The sequence below is a fragment of the Lingula anatina genome, chromosome 3, assembly GCF_051362555.1.
Source record: "Lingula anatina isolate TDL-2025a chromosome 3, LinAna3.0, whole genome shotgun sequence".
Lineage (NCBI taxonomy): Eukaryota > Metazoa > Brachiopoda > Lingulata > Lingulida > Lingulidae > Lingula > Lingula anatina.
This window is the reverse complement of record NC_141769.1, coordinates 33,189,395-33,204,644: the sequence shown is the minus strand read 5'-3', so window position 1 is coordinate 33,204,644 and position 15,250 is coordinate 33,189,395. Positions and strand designations below refer to the sequence as shown.

Below are 15,250 nucleotides of genomic sequence, written 5' to 3'. Positions count from 1 at the left end.
GGTATATAAAGAGAAAAGATTATTTTATTTATTTTTATATCTATTACAGGACACAGTAACGATCTCAAATACTCCAAATTTTTGTAATTTGTATTTAATTTGTCCAAAATGTATTTTGCATAAGGTGTCCAAACAAATAGGTATATGTTTAATGCCCATTTACAACTCGCACTCACGGATATTTTACTTGGTCACTGGGAAAAACGCAATTTCAAGTGAAATCATTTAAACCAAAGCATATCTGGTCACGACACTATATGTATTTATACGCAATGAAGGCAGAGTGTATAACTTTATTCACAAAATTCTAATTTACAAATGTAGATAGAGTCTATGGTGCCAATTCACTACAAGGTGTTCTACGTGTAAGAAGAGTTTTACTTAATGCTTTAAGTGTTTTTGAAAATATTTAAGATTCTTTATGTTTTTTAAAACTGTTTGATCACTGTGTAAAAAGAAGCCAATTTTCTAGCTTCTAAAGCTAAATGTGTTCATGAAATTAATACGTTACTGTGGTTATTGAAACTGTTGTGCTGCTTTTTCAAGAGCCTACAAAAGTTATACTAACATATTTTTATATCTTTTATAACGACTACTTTTTACATAAGGAATCTTGTTAAAATCATTTTATGTAGATACGCCGATCTTTATACAAAAATAAATTTAAAGCAAACTTGAAGTCAGTTTTCAGCATTATTCAACAGCAGTTATGGCTCATAAAGTGAACAAGTAATCAGTAAACATAACAGCCCATATACGCTTGGGTTTCAGCTAGTATTTCGATTTTTCGTCCATAATTGACATACATTTTTCATCCCCTGAATCGATATAGACTTCTATATCCCAGGAAATTCCCTAACATTAAATTGTATTTGAGTCGGTTAACAGCTGGGAAAATGTGAGCAATTTATAAAAAGCACAATAATAGTAATTTCAATCAAACAATATAATCACCATGACGTGGCTATACAGCGAGATACGGTTCCACGTCGCTGTAAGGAGAAGGACCCGTCTGTGTAGATTGGTTCTTCACGCGCTTTGGAGCGACACTGGAGCGTGCGCGGCTTGACGTGGTCGGACGCATGAGTCTCTCCACCGAATTTGTCCCCCGAGAGAGAGGCCTTGAAGGTGTGTTGCACACTGTTGGTTCGGGCGTTCGAGGCGACCTGAGCTCTAGCCACGGGTAGCTGTTTGAGGTGGTTAGGCGGATCGCCTGTCTGGCATTAAGAGAACCAGACACGGCTGAATTTGGTGGGACTAACACAGGACTTGTGGGTTCACTTCTTTGAGCAAATTTTCTAGAGTTTTCTATTGGCAGGCACAGATTTGTGGTTTTCAGGTCCATCGCAGTTGAAGTCCGAGAGTGACATTTTTCCTCGGGTTGCTCAGCCTGGTTGTTATTATCAGAGTCAGAAGCCTGCGTCTCAAATATGACGTTCGATTTCTCGAAGCGTTTCGTAAGAGTTTCGATGAATTCGGACATATTTCACACAAAAGTATTGCTCTGATGCAGTCGTGGAGTCTTTTACAGTTTCTAGGCTATTCTTTCTGCGCAGAATGTTTGCAAATCCAAATTTTGATCGTTGCCGTCTACTTGCCGTGATTCCTGGTTTAATATACCTTCCCAACGGCGTCTGAGATATCAGAAGAGACAAACATCCTTAGTGGCGGCGGTTGTTGTCCACCATTTCACGAACACTGTTCAATAAAAAAAGGTTGCTAGAGTTCACTCAAGTACATACTAAAATACAAAGATGATCTGTCTGTTTTCAATGTTTAAATCACCTTAACACAAAAAATTATCTGTTATACCTGTATACATATGAAACTGACTCAAAGAGTATCCACCCATTACTGTCTTGATATTACGTTTTTCAAACAATTTATTAATTGATTTGCATATTGAAATTTAACAAACATTATCATATCTGCAATTTAATCTGGAATTTCTGGAATTACACATCTGCAAAATATAAGCAATGGAACAACAAATATTCAAATATCAAAAGAAGACGAAAGAAAAACACAAAACACACATTACATAACCTAGCTTCTAACAGAAGACGTAGGGGCATGCATCTCAATCAAAATTATCAAGCGCCAATTCCTACCTCTTGAAGACAAACTTAACTGTTGCAGGAATAAATATTAAGTCGTCCTTGAAGACACAAGTATTAAATGATACGCAAGAAGTTATTTTGATTTAAGTTTGGTTGCAACATCCTTGTATAATATGAGAAATCCACCGAGCCGTAAGAGTTCGATTTCTCTTTGATAACAGCTTCAGGCGTGATTAGGCGGTATTATGATTAATTATGGCCGGATCAATGTCGACTTTGAACGCGTCAAATGCTGCATCACACCTGCGCCACATCAAACCCTTCAGTAGACTTCAGTAATTAAAGTTCAATACTCAAACTTCGACGTTTGCTGGATGTGTAACCACGCACAGACTCTAGAGCGTTGGGTGTGACGTCACAGATGACGATTTGAACACGTGAATAAACGTCATATGACATGTCCCCCCAGAAAAAAAAGAAAGAAAGAAAAAAGGAAAAAAAGACAAATTTATCAATAAATCGCCCATAGGATTAATACATTTCTAATTTTGCAAGCAGCTTATGGGGTGCACTCTTAATCTTGTGATAATGCTGTTCGGGGAAGGGGGTGAGGAGGGGGGGTGAGGAGGGGGGGTGAGGAGGGGGTGAGGAGGGGGTGAGGTGGGTGAGGAGGGGGGGTGAGGAGGGGTGAGGGGAACATGGACACCGGCCAATATATATAGTGTAGAATTTAATTTCAGGCAAATAAAAAAGCATGCACCTTGTGGAGGGGTCCTACTAAAGCGGGCATAAAGAGAATTTTTTGCACACGCCAGTCTTTATAATACAAGAAAACACATTAGAAAGTTGTGTAACTGCAAGTCTAGAATGCATTGTCACAATAATTACTATTTATTTCTGAACATTTTCTCCAGTTCAGGTGTAAAGTCGCGAATAAAGAAGTGTAGATGTACACAATTCACGTCTCTCTAAGGGGATCCCAGCAAGGACATAAAATAGACCACACAATCCTACACACGTGCCAACTGTCAACTAGATAAACTTAAAACAGGCGATACTTTACGTCACGCAACCGTTACACAATAATGTCAGGAAAATGTGGTCACTTAACAAATTGATGATCTGATTGTGTCTACAAGGCACATAATTGATAGGGTAAACCAATTAATCCCTTAAGAGAAGCGGTCATGCTTAAATTAAGTTACGAAACACGTGAATATTAATAGGCGTGACGATGAACCCTATGATAATCCCACTGGAAGAGACTACGGGTACAAACATGAATATATTCTTGGTACAATTCACAGATCAGTAATTATGCTGCACTCTCTACCACGGCCATTAAGTGACTTATTTCACACTAGATATCCATATATATTTCTCTAGCTTTTCACTAGATTCCAATATTCCTGTACTGTGGGGGTTGTTGAAATATAAATAAATAAATAAATAAATAAACATGGCGTCAACGTCCAGCTGGCTCTGGCACAATCACACACACACACACACACACACACACACACACACACACACACAATCACTCACATACACACACTGGTTTTGTTATACATCAACTATCTCGCATACTGTCATACAAAAATACCGGTATATAAATACCACTCTCTTCATTATACGTGTTATACAACAATAAATGTACATCGATCACTTTCAGTCGACACAGGTTAAAAGTGGTATATTGTGGTTTTATTGGGTCCTCCAAAGTGTGAACGATTACGGCATGAAAGGGGGCAAGGAAGTGCTGGATTTGGTGTTAAAACGAACCCCCGATTTTGTCGATAATGTACCTTTGTCTGCCAAACGTCGATTTTTTTCATTTACTTATACATTGATTTCTGGTGTCTAGGCAAACACTGTGAGTACACAGTAGCAACATAATATACAAGCACTCCAGATTGACTTTTTAAATATTTTCGCCAACGGGACAGTTCTATCTACAACGACATGACCGCGTTCACACGAAGAAGAGCAGCTGACGTGAGATTCGTGGAACATTTTTGTTGGTATACCATCTGAAAGGAAGCACGACTTCGATATTCAACAGAGACAAAGAAGCCGAGATTTATTGTCGTAGACGAACTTATTTTGTAACTAACAAAATTGTTTGAAGGATCATCTGTAAACTCATCAAAGGTACGCCATCAAAATACTTGAAGAAGGATACTTCAGGAAGTTTAGCTACAACTTGGAAGAGGAAACTTAAGGTAAACATAGACAGTAAACTAAATCATTTGAACTGTGTTTTAACTGTAAATTCGAAAAAATGGAAGCAGAGAATAACGCCCATGAAACACAAGGAGAGACGGGGACATCCCCCGCCATGACTGAGAATGAGAACCGCCAGTCCCAGCCAGTGGCAGAGAGCCATGGCGAGAACCGCCCACAGAGCAAAACTCGCCTGGGGAAATCTCCCACGGACCCGATGATCAGAGACCAGGGAACCACGCCTTACCCTAGGGCAGAGTCCGCTCAAATAAGACGCCCATCAACGGCAATGCCGCGTCTGAAACGACGAGCAGCTACAGCCCTTGGAACGCCAGATGATGGGAGGCAGAGAACAAGCCACGAGCAAATGATGTCTGTGAGTCGTCTAGCCAGACCAACGGTTGCTAGCCGCGCCCGTACCGCGCCTGCCTCAACGGTCTGGCCAGAAAGAAAACGGCAACAGGACTTTCCCAATTACAGGCTACCCCATGGTGCTAAAATCTCGCTGTATAGGGTTGACACTACCACGCGATTCAGGGGAATGAGACGCCCAAGTCACGAGGAGATGATGTCGATTGTGAAACGACTGTCTACGTACGATCCTAATAAGGTTCCGGAATCGAACCGCACGTTCACGCCTGGGGTAAGAAACACGTGCGGGATTCTCTCTAGCTGGCAATGGAATGGCAACGGGGGCAGATTTCTCAAGTCTTTTAACTGAGGGATATTGCAGAATGATGTTTCTGGTTATCTTATTATATTCAAGGCATACAAGTATATACAATGTATTTACCTTTAGTCCAGGAAATTGGTGAAAAATTGTGCATTTTTTACCTACAAGCATGAAATTTGGCACACTTATGGACAATGAAATTCTAAGCAAATTTGGATATATGGGCATGTCTGGAAATTCCAAAATGGCCGTCAAATCCAATATGGCCACCAAAATACCTTTTCAAATTAAAACTTCAAGTACATAGTCTTCTAATGACTTCAAATATCATATAAAGGTTAGAAAACACCATGGTATGAATCCTTCAGGTGTATTAAATCCAAAATGGCCGCCAAAAGTAAAACAAGCAGACCATTTATTCAAGATATCCATTTGAATGGGGAATTCATCAAGCACTTAAAACTACAAGCATAAAATTTGGCAGGTTTGTGGAAAATGAAATTCTGAGCAAGTTTGGATGTATGGGCATATCCGAAAATAAAAAAAAAATGGCCTTCAAATCCAAGATGGCCTCCAAAAATACGGCTTCTAATTAAAACTTCAAGTATATAGTTTTTTAAGGGCGTAAATATCATACAAAGGTTAAAAAACACCACGGTATGAATTCAGAATCAATATTTGCTTTTTTAGGTATATTAAATCCAAAATGGCCGCCAATAGTAAAAAGCACTCTACTAATCCAAGATATACAGCAGAGTGGTTAATTCATCAAAAACTACAAGCATGGCATTTGGTACAGTTGTAAAACAGGATTTCAAGCACTTTTGGATGTATGAGCATGTCTAAAAATTTCAATATATGGCCCCCAAATCCAATATAGCCGACACAAATACCCGTTCAAATTAAAACTTCAAGTATATATAATCCTATAATAATTAAGATAACATTTTATGGTTAGACAAGACTATGGTATGCATGAAGTATCAATATTTGATTCTTTAAGTGTATAGAAATCCAAAATGGCCTCCAAAAATAAGAAAAAACAGGCCACTCACAGCAGCAGTATGGTGAATTCATCATGCACTTAAAACTACAAGCATGAAAATTGGCTCAATTGTACAGAACAGGATTCTAAGCAATTTGTTATATAGGGATATGTCTGAATATTCTAATATGGCCACTAAAATCCTTTTAAAGTAAAAAAAAAGACTACTATATAATCTGACTGACAACAGTCTTTACTCTTTTTTGGTTTTTCGCTCCTTTAGTTATATTTAGACCCAAATGACCATAAAAAATGGAACAGGACTCCTTTTGGTCTAGTTGTGACACCACATGCAGCAATTCTATAAATGTCAAGGATATGAAAATGTCAAGGTATTTCCACAAATAAGTTTCAAATTAACGAAAGTTATTTTATCAAGTAAGTGTTGCACATTTTATGGGCGGTCAACCTTTTACTTTAGTAAATGAACAATATCTCAACAGAGGATAACAGCTAGCTACACCGAAATTTCTACTTATTTGGTTAAATAATTTTCATTCATTAATGTGTGCCTAGCTTTACTAGTAGTTGTGTTTCCCTCAGCTTTCCCAGTATTTCCTTAAAGCTATAGCTTCTACATGGAATCAACTTTCCCCAACAAAATACCAAGAGGCATTGGTCGTTTTTAACACCAGAAAGCATCAGTTTACATGCATCAGGGTCAATAGGAATATGAAAGTGTGGTAGGGCATAGTAGTAGATGTAGGTTACTAGTGTGAACCCTTATAAGACCAGACTTCCATAATGCTTCTGACTCAGTTTACATGCATGACGGTCCACAGGAACATGAAAGTGTGGAATGGCATATTAGTAGATGTAGGTTACTAGTGTGAACCCTTATAGGACCAGTCTTCCAATGCTTCTGACTCTCCTCACCACAGTTAGCAACTGCACACATAACTACAAACAGATGTGGTAGGAGCTACCTGGTAGATTTTGTTAGCTGAGTAAGTGAATACTCCTCATGGCTTCATTCTGGATTGTCCCACAGAGACAATGATGCCGAAAATCTCATGAATTTTTACCTTTCAAAGTCCATATTGCACTAATTTCTTGGTGTAATCCTCAGAATACACCGTTTTTTGAAGTTTTGTATGTATTAACTGTCTGGAGGATTTTAATTCTTTTATTTCATGTTCAGTTTTTTGAAAGTATAAGTTTGTAACTAAATAAGTTGCCAAATGATCAAATGAAAACCAAAGTTTGGCGCCTATCAGTGCTTCTTTTTTAGTGCACGAATGCAACTCTTGGATACAGCACGTATCAACACCTGCCCTCTGTTTGGGGTACAGGTATTTCTTTGCTCATAAATTTTCACTAAATTCTCGGTAGCCATTACTGCGAATGTACTAAAGCCAATTTTTTAAATAAGAAGCTTTTCTAATTTACTTTTGAAGCACAAGATAACATCATAACATTATCGAGTGCAAATGTGCCGCTTTTAGTACTTTACCAATGAAAAACACCAAATTGTGAGACCTGTATGTTTGATTAGCTGTCATTTTTGTTATATTTATGAGCATTTGATGAAGCGCCATGCACTGATCTAGCTGAAGAATCATAACCAACAGACAAAATTAGTACACCCCAAGTTTTTTATATTTGCCTCTTTAAGGCTAGGTTATTCTGGTGTTTCTTTCACATTTTATGGATTTTGCACGATACTTTTTTTCTTAGAAAGGGGGAGTCACTCATGAGTGCCATATAAGAAGATTGCTAACTGGGAATTGATCTAAATGAGAATCCAGAGCAAAAAGTCAAACTACTTATGTTGGTTTATCAAAAGAAGAACTGTTTTCAGTACATAATAAAGGTATCATGCTTGATGGTTTTTTAAAAACTCTGTAGAATAGCTCCTGCACTGGTAGGAATATGCTGATTATACAGGTAGTTTGCAAAGCCCACATGCCTATTCACGAGTGATTACAATTCAATAGTTGTGGTCTGCTGACTTTTGGAGGCCATTTTGGAATTTTAAAACCTTAAGTGGCAGATACTGATACTTCATACATACAATGGTATTTTCTAACCATTAAATGATATTTTTATAAAAGACTATACAAATAACTTTCACCTTGAAAGGGTATTTTGGGGGCAATATTGAAATTGGCTGCCATTTTGGAATTTTCAGACATGCCCCTATATCCAACGTTGCTTAGAATCATGTTCTACATAACTGTGCCAATTTTTATGCTTTTAATTGTAAGTGCTTGATGATTTTACAAAACTGCTGCATATTTTGCGTAAGTAAACTGCTTATTTTACTTTTGGAGGCCATTTTGGAATTCTATACACCTGTAGAAGCGGATATTGATAATTCATTCATAGCATGATATTTTCCAGCTATAAAATGATATTTTAAACCATTTTAGGATTATATATTAGATGTTTTAATTTAAAAGAGTATTTGTGGCGGCCATTTTGGATTTGGCGGCCATACTGGAATTTTCAGACATGCCCATATATCCAAAAAAGCTTAGAATTCCATTATCTACAACTGTGGCAAATTTCATGCTTGTAGGTAAAAAACGCACAATTCACCCTTTTTTCTGCACCAATTTCTTGGACTACTTTGGGCAGCTACCCGTATGCCCCAGAAAAGGGGACATGGTTTTGTCAGTTCTTTATTATAGAAACAAAGGCAACTAAAGGAATCTTCGTGCGCACTTGATACCAGCCAAGCATTGGTAATTGCGGAAAGCCTGAATTACGTCACAACATTCAATAAATGATGCAACAGTCGAACTTCATTATGAGATGGTGACAGAAATTGCAAAGATCTCCCAGAACACAAGTTTCTGTGGGAATTGTTCATTGAAATCGAATTCCAGGAATTGGTGAAAATGAGATTAGAGACGTGTAACATAAAACTTTGTATCATTTCGAAATTATAGACAGAGCATTCACTCTGCGTATTGTATGCCACGTGAGAGTAAATCACTTACCAATTATTCAAGCAATTTTTGTTATCAATGTTTCTGCTTGAAAACTCACACAAAAATTACTTCTGTTTTTATTAGATATGATACTATTTTGTATGATAGAATATTTTCTTATATTTATGATATGCATATGTGCAAATGACTGAAAAGCATAAAGCGCAATTAAGGTAACTTAAATAACGAAGCATTGCTCAATGAAAGAATTAATTCTACATGTGACAGGGTCGATTAAGAACATTGATTTCTAATGTATTATATGTATGCTAGTTTCAATTACGAATTGAACATTTTGCATAGAAATGCATTTCAGCATTGTGGCAGATTTTTGTATCGTAGACACAGGAACAGATTCTATAAGGTAACTCATGTTTTGTGAAGCAAGAAAGTTGAAGTCTTACCCTTTACAAGGGTACATGTAACACAGAGAACGCGATCACTAGATACTAGATACTCCACACGGAAACTTTTTCCGAGAAATGACGTCATCACGCAGCCGGCATCTCATGAATATCGAGAATACGATACATCAACAATGCATTTTGATATTGTAGTAGGTGTCAAAAGATAAAATGTGACATTTATTTTACACAAACTGCTCAAAACACCTACTCGATAACGTACACCAATCTATTTATGTTTGTGATGTTCATGTATATAATTGCCATGTTTGTGTTGTTTATATTTCAATAAAGGTAAAATTACCTGTTTTAAGGAAAGTCTAATCTTGTTACAGAGTTTGAACTGCCTCCTGACGTATTAGACATTTATTATATCTACAGAAGCTGCTAAACGATAGTTAATTACCCCCTATCAGCATCAGTAGACGCGACAGACATCTATGCCGCCCAAGTTAATTGCAATTAAGCGAGAATCCCCTTGGAGATAGTTCGATCCAAAGTTAGTACGATAGTCTCTGGGAATGGTCTCAAAGTCTTTTAAATTAGATTTAATTCTACATTGTACTCTTCGTGTCTGAAAGTGCAAAAAATGAACTTTTGTACAAATGACAAAAGAAGTGGGTTCAAACGTTAACGATATGATAACCAGTGGTTTGTAATGATTTCGTAAACCTAAATGTTTTTCGGTGGCCTTCATTGTTGTACAAGTTCATGGAAAAGCGGAAGACCGTTGTGGGGATGTTTTTACCAAAGCCACTAGTATTTAGTGCCTCGAATATTTGTAGGCGAGAATAAAAACATTTCTTGAGCTTCAATGGATTATTTGTGCTTCCAGATTTCAATAATCGATAACAGAACACGGTCAAAGTTATTTTTTCCCTCAAAGGACAAAAGGACAGAAAAGTTGATGCCAAGTGTTGAAATTGATATAAGTGATGGTTCTAGGCTTGTTACCTTATTGTTTTTTCCCTTTTATTTTGCGCTAACACGGATAACCTTTTATGAATACAACCGCAGTGTTTTTAAAAGTGCCACTGATAGCAGTGTCTTTTGTTAAGCCCAAGGTGAGAAGCATCGCGTTGATTTCGTCTATTGAACATTATCAGGGGAGTCGCGTAAATACATTGATTGAGTGTTCTTATGCCACAACGCATTTAAAAAACTGTAAATCTGTTTTCCTCCACTACGGATTTTCCGAGCACACTATTGTGACTGATAAGACAGTGACATTGTTATCTTCTCAACAATCGCACAAAACATCCTCGTCACAATGGTGTTTTGGCGAAAACTGCACATGATTTCTTACCCACAATAAAGCATAGCTGTTGAGAATATTGGGGCATTGGGGCTGACTAGCAAAAAGATAAATAAATAAATAAATAAATAAATAAATATATGTAATAAAAATAAAATTATAATTACAAATAGTGAAATACATATGTGTATCTTCTAGGCCAATGGCTGTTTTATCTTAGATGACAAAATGTCTGGTCTTAAAACTGAGAGCAGCTTTAGTAAAAAGGTGCTATTTGTCTAGATGACTAGATGCAGGTAGTCGCCTAAACAAAGGAGGCTAGATTGCCAGTCCATCCTTTAATATTCTTTTCAGAAAACATGGACATTCACCTCAGCAGTTTGGGTCAGATGTTCTGAGCATAATGTCAAACATAAGCCGGGTCTTCAAATTTCCTCTTTGGCTCAGTGGTATCAGGAGGGACTTATGGACATCATTTTTGTCTTATTGATTATCAGTTTTCCATTTCACATGTAAAAATACATTATGAGAACAAGATATTTGCATGCAGAAGTGACGTTGGCTTACTTGGTATGTACCTTTGAAGGTACTTAAACATGCAAACAAACTTAGGTTAGACAGCAATTCACGATATTTGCTCAGTCTAAATGGTTCTACTGCGTCGACCATGGCCACGCATGACGGGGTTTATTTCCCTTGGGAAATGATTTGATGTCTTAACGGGACCTCACTGTCAATTCTCCCTCATCTTTATTTGAAACATGATGCCAAGTAATGCAATAGATATATGTATCTGATGGCATGGCCAAGTGGCATCTATTCGATAATGAAATATTCTTGTTGCACCCCATAAGAAAGCAAGAAACGAACGAGGGGCAAAATTCAGTCTGCTTATCTGAAAATAGTGACATCAATTTTAAAAATCACGCCCAATCGTATAATAATAATACAAATGCTTGCCTAACAAGTCACTAATATAGATTTGTTTTGAATAACTGTCGCGATGAAGGAGCAGTGTTGCGCTTGTGTTCCTGCACTTGCATTTTTTCGACGAGCAAATAGGCCGTGAGATTCTTAGAAATCGTTCACCAGTTTCAAACCACCCTTAAACGTGCCGCGTCTTGAATCTAGGGCATTGAGTTCCGTTAGCACTGAAACCGCAGCACATTAAAGAAGCGACTGCCAATGACACTGGTATTTTTTGCATTTCTTCGACATTTTAACGCCGACGTGATATTGATTTTAACAGGCAAGTGTTCCTTTGGGAGCGAAATCAAGGTATTATGTTGAAAATGAATGCATATGGCAACATTTAGTTGAATAATCAATTATAATTTGCCCTGCCTGTTAACCCACTTGTTCATCTTCCTGTCACTACCAGCACCGCTGCTAGAGAGATTCCTGCGTCTCCTCAACCCTGGCACTGCCCAGTGAACTGTGTGCACTGCATTTGTTAAATATTCGCGAGGGGTTTCTACGTGCCAAGCCATTGCCTCATGGGTGCCAGGATACAGTTGTGTCTACAGTTTCTCGTGTGGTATCACCCAAGAATTGTGAGATCAAAAGCTAAAACAGCAAAATGCTGTGAAAGATGGGGTGGAAACAAGGGCAAGGGGAGCAGGCTTAGATGTCCCACTGGAGCTTGTGTCTGTTGTGTATACGTTAAGCCATATTTGAAGCATATTTGTAAAAAACGGAGAAGAAAATGCGCTGCTCGCAGAATTAATAGATTGCATCTTCGATCTTCTCCAAAATAAACATATACTACCACTCATGCTTTACGTTTATTGGGTGTTTCTTTTCCGGCAACGTTAACAAAAAATCCTAAATGTGTGACTATAAATTTAATCAATAAGCTTTCTTGGAAACCCTTAGGTAACAGAAATAATGAATAAATAAATAAATAGTAACCATGAAAATAATATATGGCAAACGAATAAATGAGTGCAGAGACAAGAGCGTAGAGATTAATTGTTCATAATCTTGACGTACAATAGGCCTACATACGAAAATCGTATGTCCCACGTGTAGTTTTAACTCAAGAGCCATTTGGTTTACGCTACAAAGCTCAAATCACTAAATAGATGCGGTGTTTTTGTGCCAACGGGTCTTCTTATCCGTCGCGAATAACGTGACATGACAGAATCGCTCTTAAGAAGGTCGCTGTGAAAGTAATAAACGTTGTCTTATTAATTTTGATTGCTTCTATTGTCCATGGCAAAAGACATGGTAAGAACATTGTAGGCTTCCCATTAAATTGGAAACCAAGACACAGACACTGGAAAATCAATTATGAACGGATTTATTAACGGACGCTCTAGATTGCTGAAAACAGGCTGGTGAATGGGGGCTTTTAGTTGACTACAAAGTCTTGAAATATGACGCGATCTGACTTAGATGATGCATTTCTATTATATTTGCCATTTCTTTTTTCATTTATCTGGGTCTATTGTGTGTCTATACATTCTGAAGTGCATTTTTTCATCAAAAACAAAAAAATGATTGAAGAAAAAAAAGGAGAGAGAGGGTGGGGGAAGAAGAAGAAGGGGAAGAAGAAGAAGAAGAAGAAGAAGAAGAAGAGAGAGAGAGAGAGAGAGAGAGAGAGAGAGAGAGAGAGAGAGTTCCAGGGTTGCGTAAGACTAATCCTTTAAACTTTAAGGTATTAACCAGTCTCAAACCACATTTTCTGGAACACCTTTTCCTTCCTAATTCACTGCACAATCAAATAAAAGAAAGAAAATCCCTAGAAAAGTGTCGGATGGCTTCTGCAAAATAATAAATTCCATTTTACCCCAGATTAGCGGTTATCACAATTATTCTAGAATCTGTGCTTGCCATCAGACCAAGTGGAGTTTCATAGATAACTATAACTCCATAATAATCTCTTAAGAGATTGTTTAAAACACTTTTTAGAAAAAAAAAAAAAAAAACATTGGAATACCTTTAAATACAGGAATGCATTCATTCATTAATCATGGGTAAGTATGGGAAGTCGTCGTTTACCCAAGGAATTGTTTTGCCCAACCGAACTGTTGTTATCCCTTTAATATAACTCCCCAGTTACCCGAAGAACAGAAGAACAGCAAATTATTCACCACGGAAAGAATTCCTCTGGGACTTGTAATGGGCTTTTTAATGGATCTGAAATTAAATGTTTATGTGTTCTCACGAAATCGGCCAACAACGGTTAAGCCGAGACTAGACAAGATAGTCGTTGTTAGGCGTTTATCAACCAGACAATTCCAGGGATTTTCTGAAAAACTATTAGGCAGAATGTAATAGCCCTGCAGTTGGTAAAGGCTTGATACAAAGGGACGCGCACCTGTGGGGTTCGGAACTGGAAACTGTAGAAGGCTTCACAAGATATTTATTTCTGCAGGTGAGGTATAATTAGGGAAAACAAGACTTCTATAAAGAGAATCAGACTAAAAATCAAACAGAAATCATATTATATAAAATATCGACGCATGACACAAAGTAAGAACGTATTAACACTTTGCGGCGCAAAACGCGCTCTCCGTTGGCTTAACAATGTCCCATCGCACTAATGCATGTCTCTCTGCAGCCTTTTTAGACCAAATCAATATTATCGATCAGTCTCGCAGCGCACGACAAGCGTCTTCTCGTGTATAAGCAGAATAGCTCACACAATATACTGCTAACGTTACTTTTTCCAGAATACACGGGACTCTGCTGGGTGCGTTAGTCTAGTTAAACTGATCTAACGTGGTGGAGTTGGGTGTGGAGCGACCGATCACGACAAACTAGTAAAGAACGGACGGGACAGGTTGATTGGTGAACTCAGAGAGTATAGGTCCTGCTACGGAAAATCGTAAAATCACTGACCGCCTATCACCAGCGTTTTATCTTGCGGATCGAGTCCGATTCAGATTGATTTGGAGTTGTATTGACTATTGCTCTGCATGGTCGATGATTGAACCTGCTTCCCCGTTATTTATACCAAATGACGTATATAATCTCATGCCGGCCTTGAATAACGCTGAATGTCTATTGATCTAGGCCTTGGGCACTGCATTTTCTTGGACTGTCCACAGTTTTAACTCTGAGAAATGTGTCGCCAGTACAAATATTTTCCAGAGAAATAGACGGATTTACAAAGCAAACATTTCGAGAGACAGAAATAGTGCTGATATTAAGTTCAGAGATAAGGACGCAAATGCAAAGTCGCAGGGGGACATCTCACCTGTTGAAGAAGGGAAATCCCGAATGACGTCATCCTGATCATGTGACTGAGCAAAGAGTCGAAAATGGCCGCCAAACATGAAAGGACGGGGTCGGATTAGTCGTCCCAAAATTCTGAATGTTTTGCTGTTGTAGTTAGAACATATGAACAATTGAGGCTACGGGAATATGGGGAAACAGGCAAGCAAACAGCTTGGATCCAATGAAGTGAAGGATCTGATGTCGTGCACATATTGTAAGTAGATATACTTCGTCAGATCTCGGGTTGAGGTTGAAAGATGATAGTGAAGAAAGTCATTAGCTCATGCCTTACCAGTCAAAGAGGCATTGTTAGGTTGAGTTAAAAAATTGAATGCGTATTATCACTATATGACATTCATTAACCGTTATTTATTACGAGATTATTACTAAGGCAGAAGCATTTTAAAAGTAATTTTGAAAAAAAGGGATA

At 37.8% G+C, this 15,250-nt stretch overlaps 3 protein-coding genes across 7 annotated transcripts in view; 2 read left to right on the top strand and 1 right to left on the bottom strand.

Moving 5' to 3' along the window:
• LOC106167761 (uncharacterized) overlaps positions 1 to 15,250 on the bottom strand; it is a 78,534-nt gene that overhangs the window by 27,252 nt on the left and 36,032 nt on the right. For 3 of the 5 annotated variants that reach the window (XM_087007599.1, XM_087007598.1, XM_087007597.1), the window contains one exon: positions 274 to 1,698. The exons of 1 other annotated variant lie outside the window; for it this stretch is intronic. In XM_087007599.1, coding sequence (XP_086863725.1) covers positions 965 to 1,483 — 519 coding nt within the window. In that variant the 5' untranslated portion in view covers positions 1,484 to 1,698 and the 3' untranslated portion in view covers positions 274 to 964. Of the gene's footprint in view, positions 1 to 273; positions 1,699 to 2,111; positions 2,458 to 15,250 lie in introns of those variants that run through there. One more of the 5 variants, XM_087007600.1, reaches the window with a different exon arrangement.
• LOC147763264 (uncharacterized) lies at positions 3,793 to 5,074 on the top strand. The gene has a single exon (XM_087009650.1). The coding sequence runs from the start codon at positions 4,342 to 4,344 to the stop codon at positions 5,002 to 5,004; it is 663 nt and encodes a 220-aa protein (XP_086865776.1). The 5' UTR covers positions 3,793 to 4,341; the 3' UTR covers positions 5,005 to 5,074.
• The window catches only part of LOC106167759 (neuronal calcium sensor 1), a 33,791-nt gene continuing 32,808 nt past the window's right edge, over positions 14,268 to 15,250 (top strand). The window contains exon 1 of the mRNA XM_087007596.1: positions 14,268 to 15,034. Coding sequence (XP_086863722.1) covers positions 14,968 to 15,034 — 67 coding nt within the window. The 5' untranslated portion in view covers positions 14,268 to 14,967. The remainder of the gene's footprint in view (positions 15,035 to 15,250) is intronic.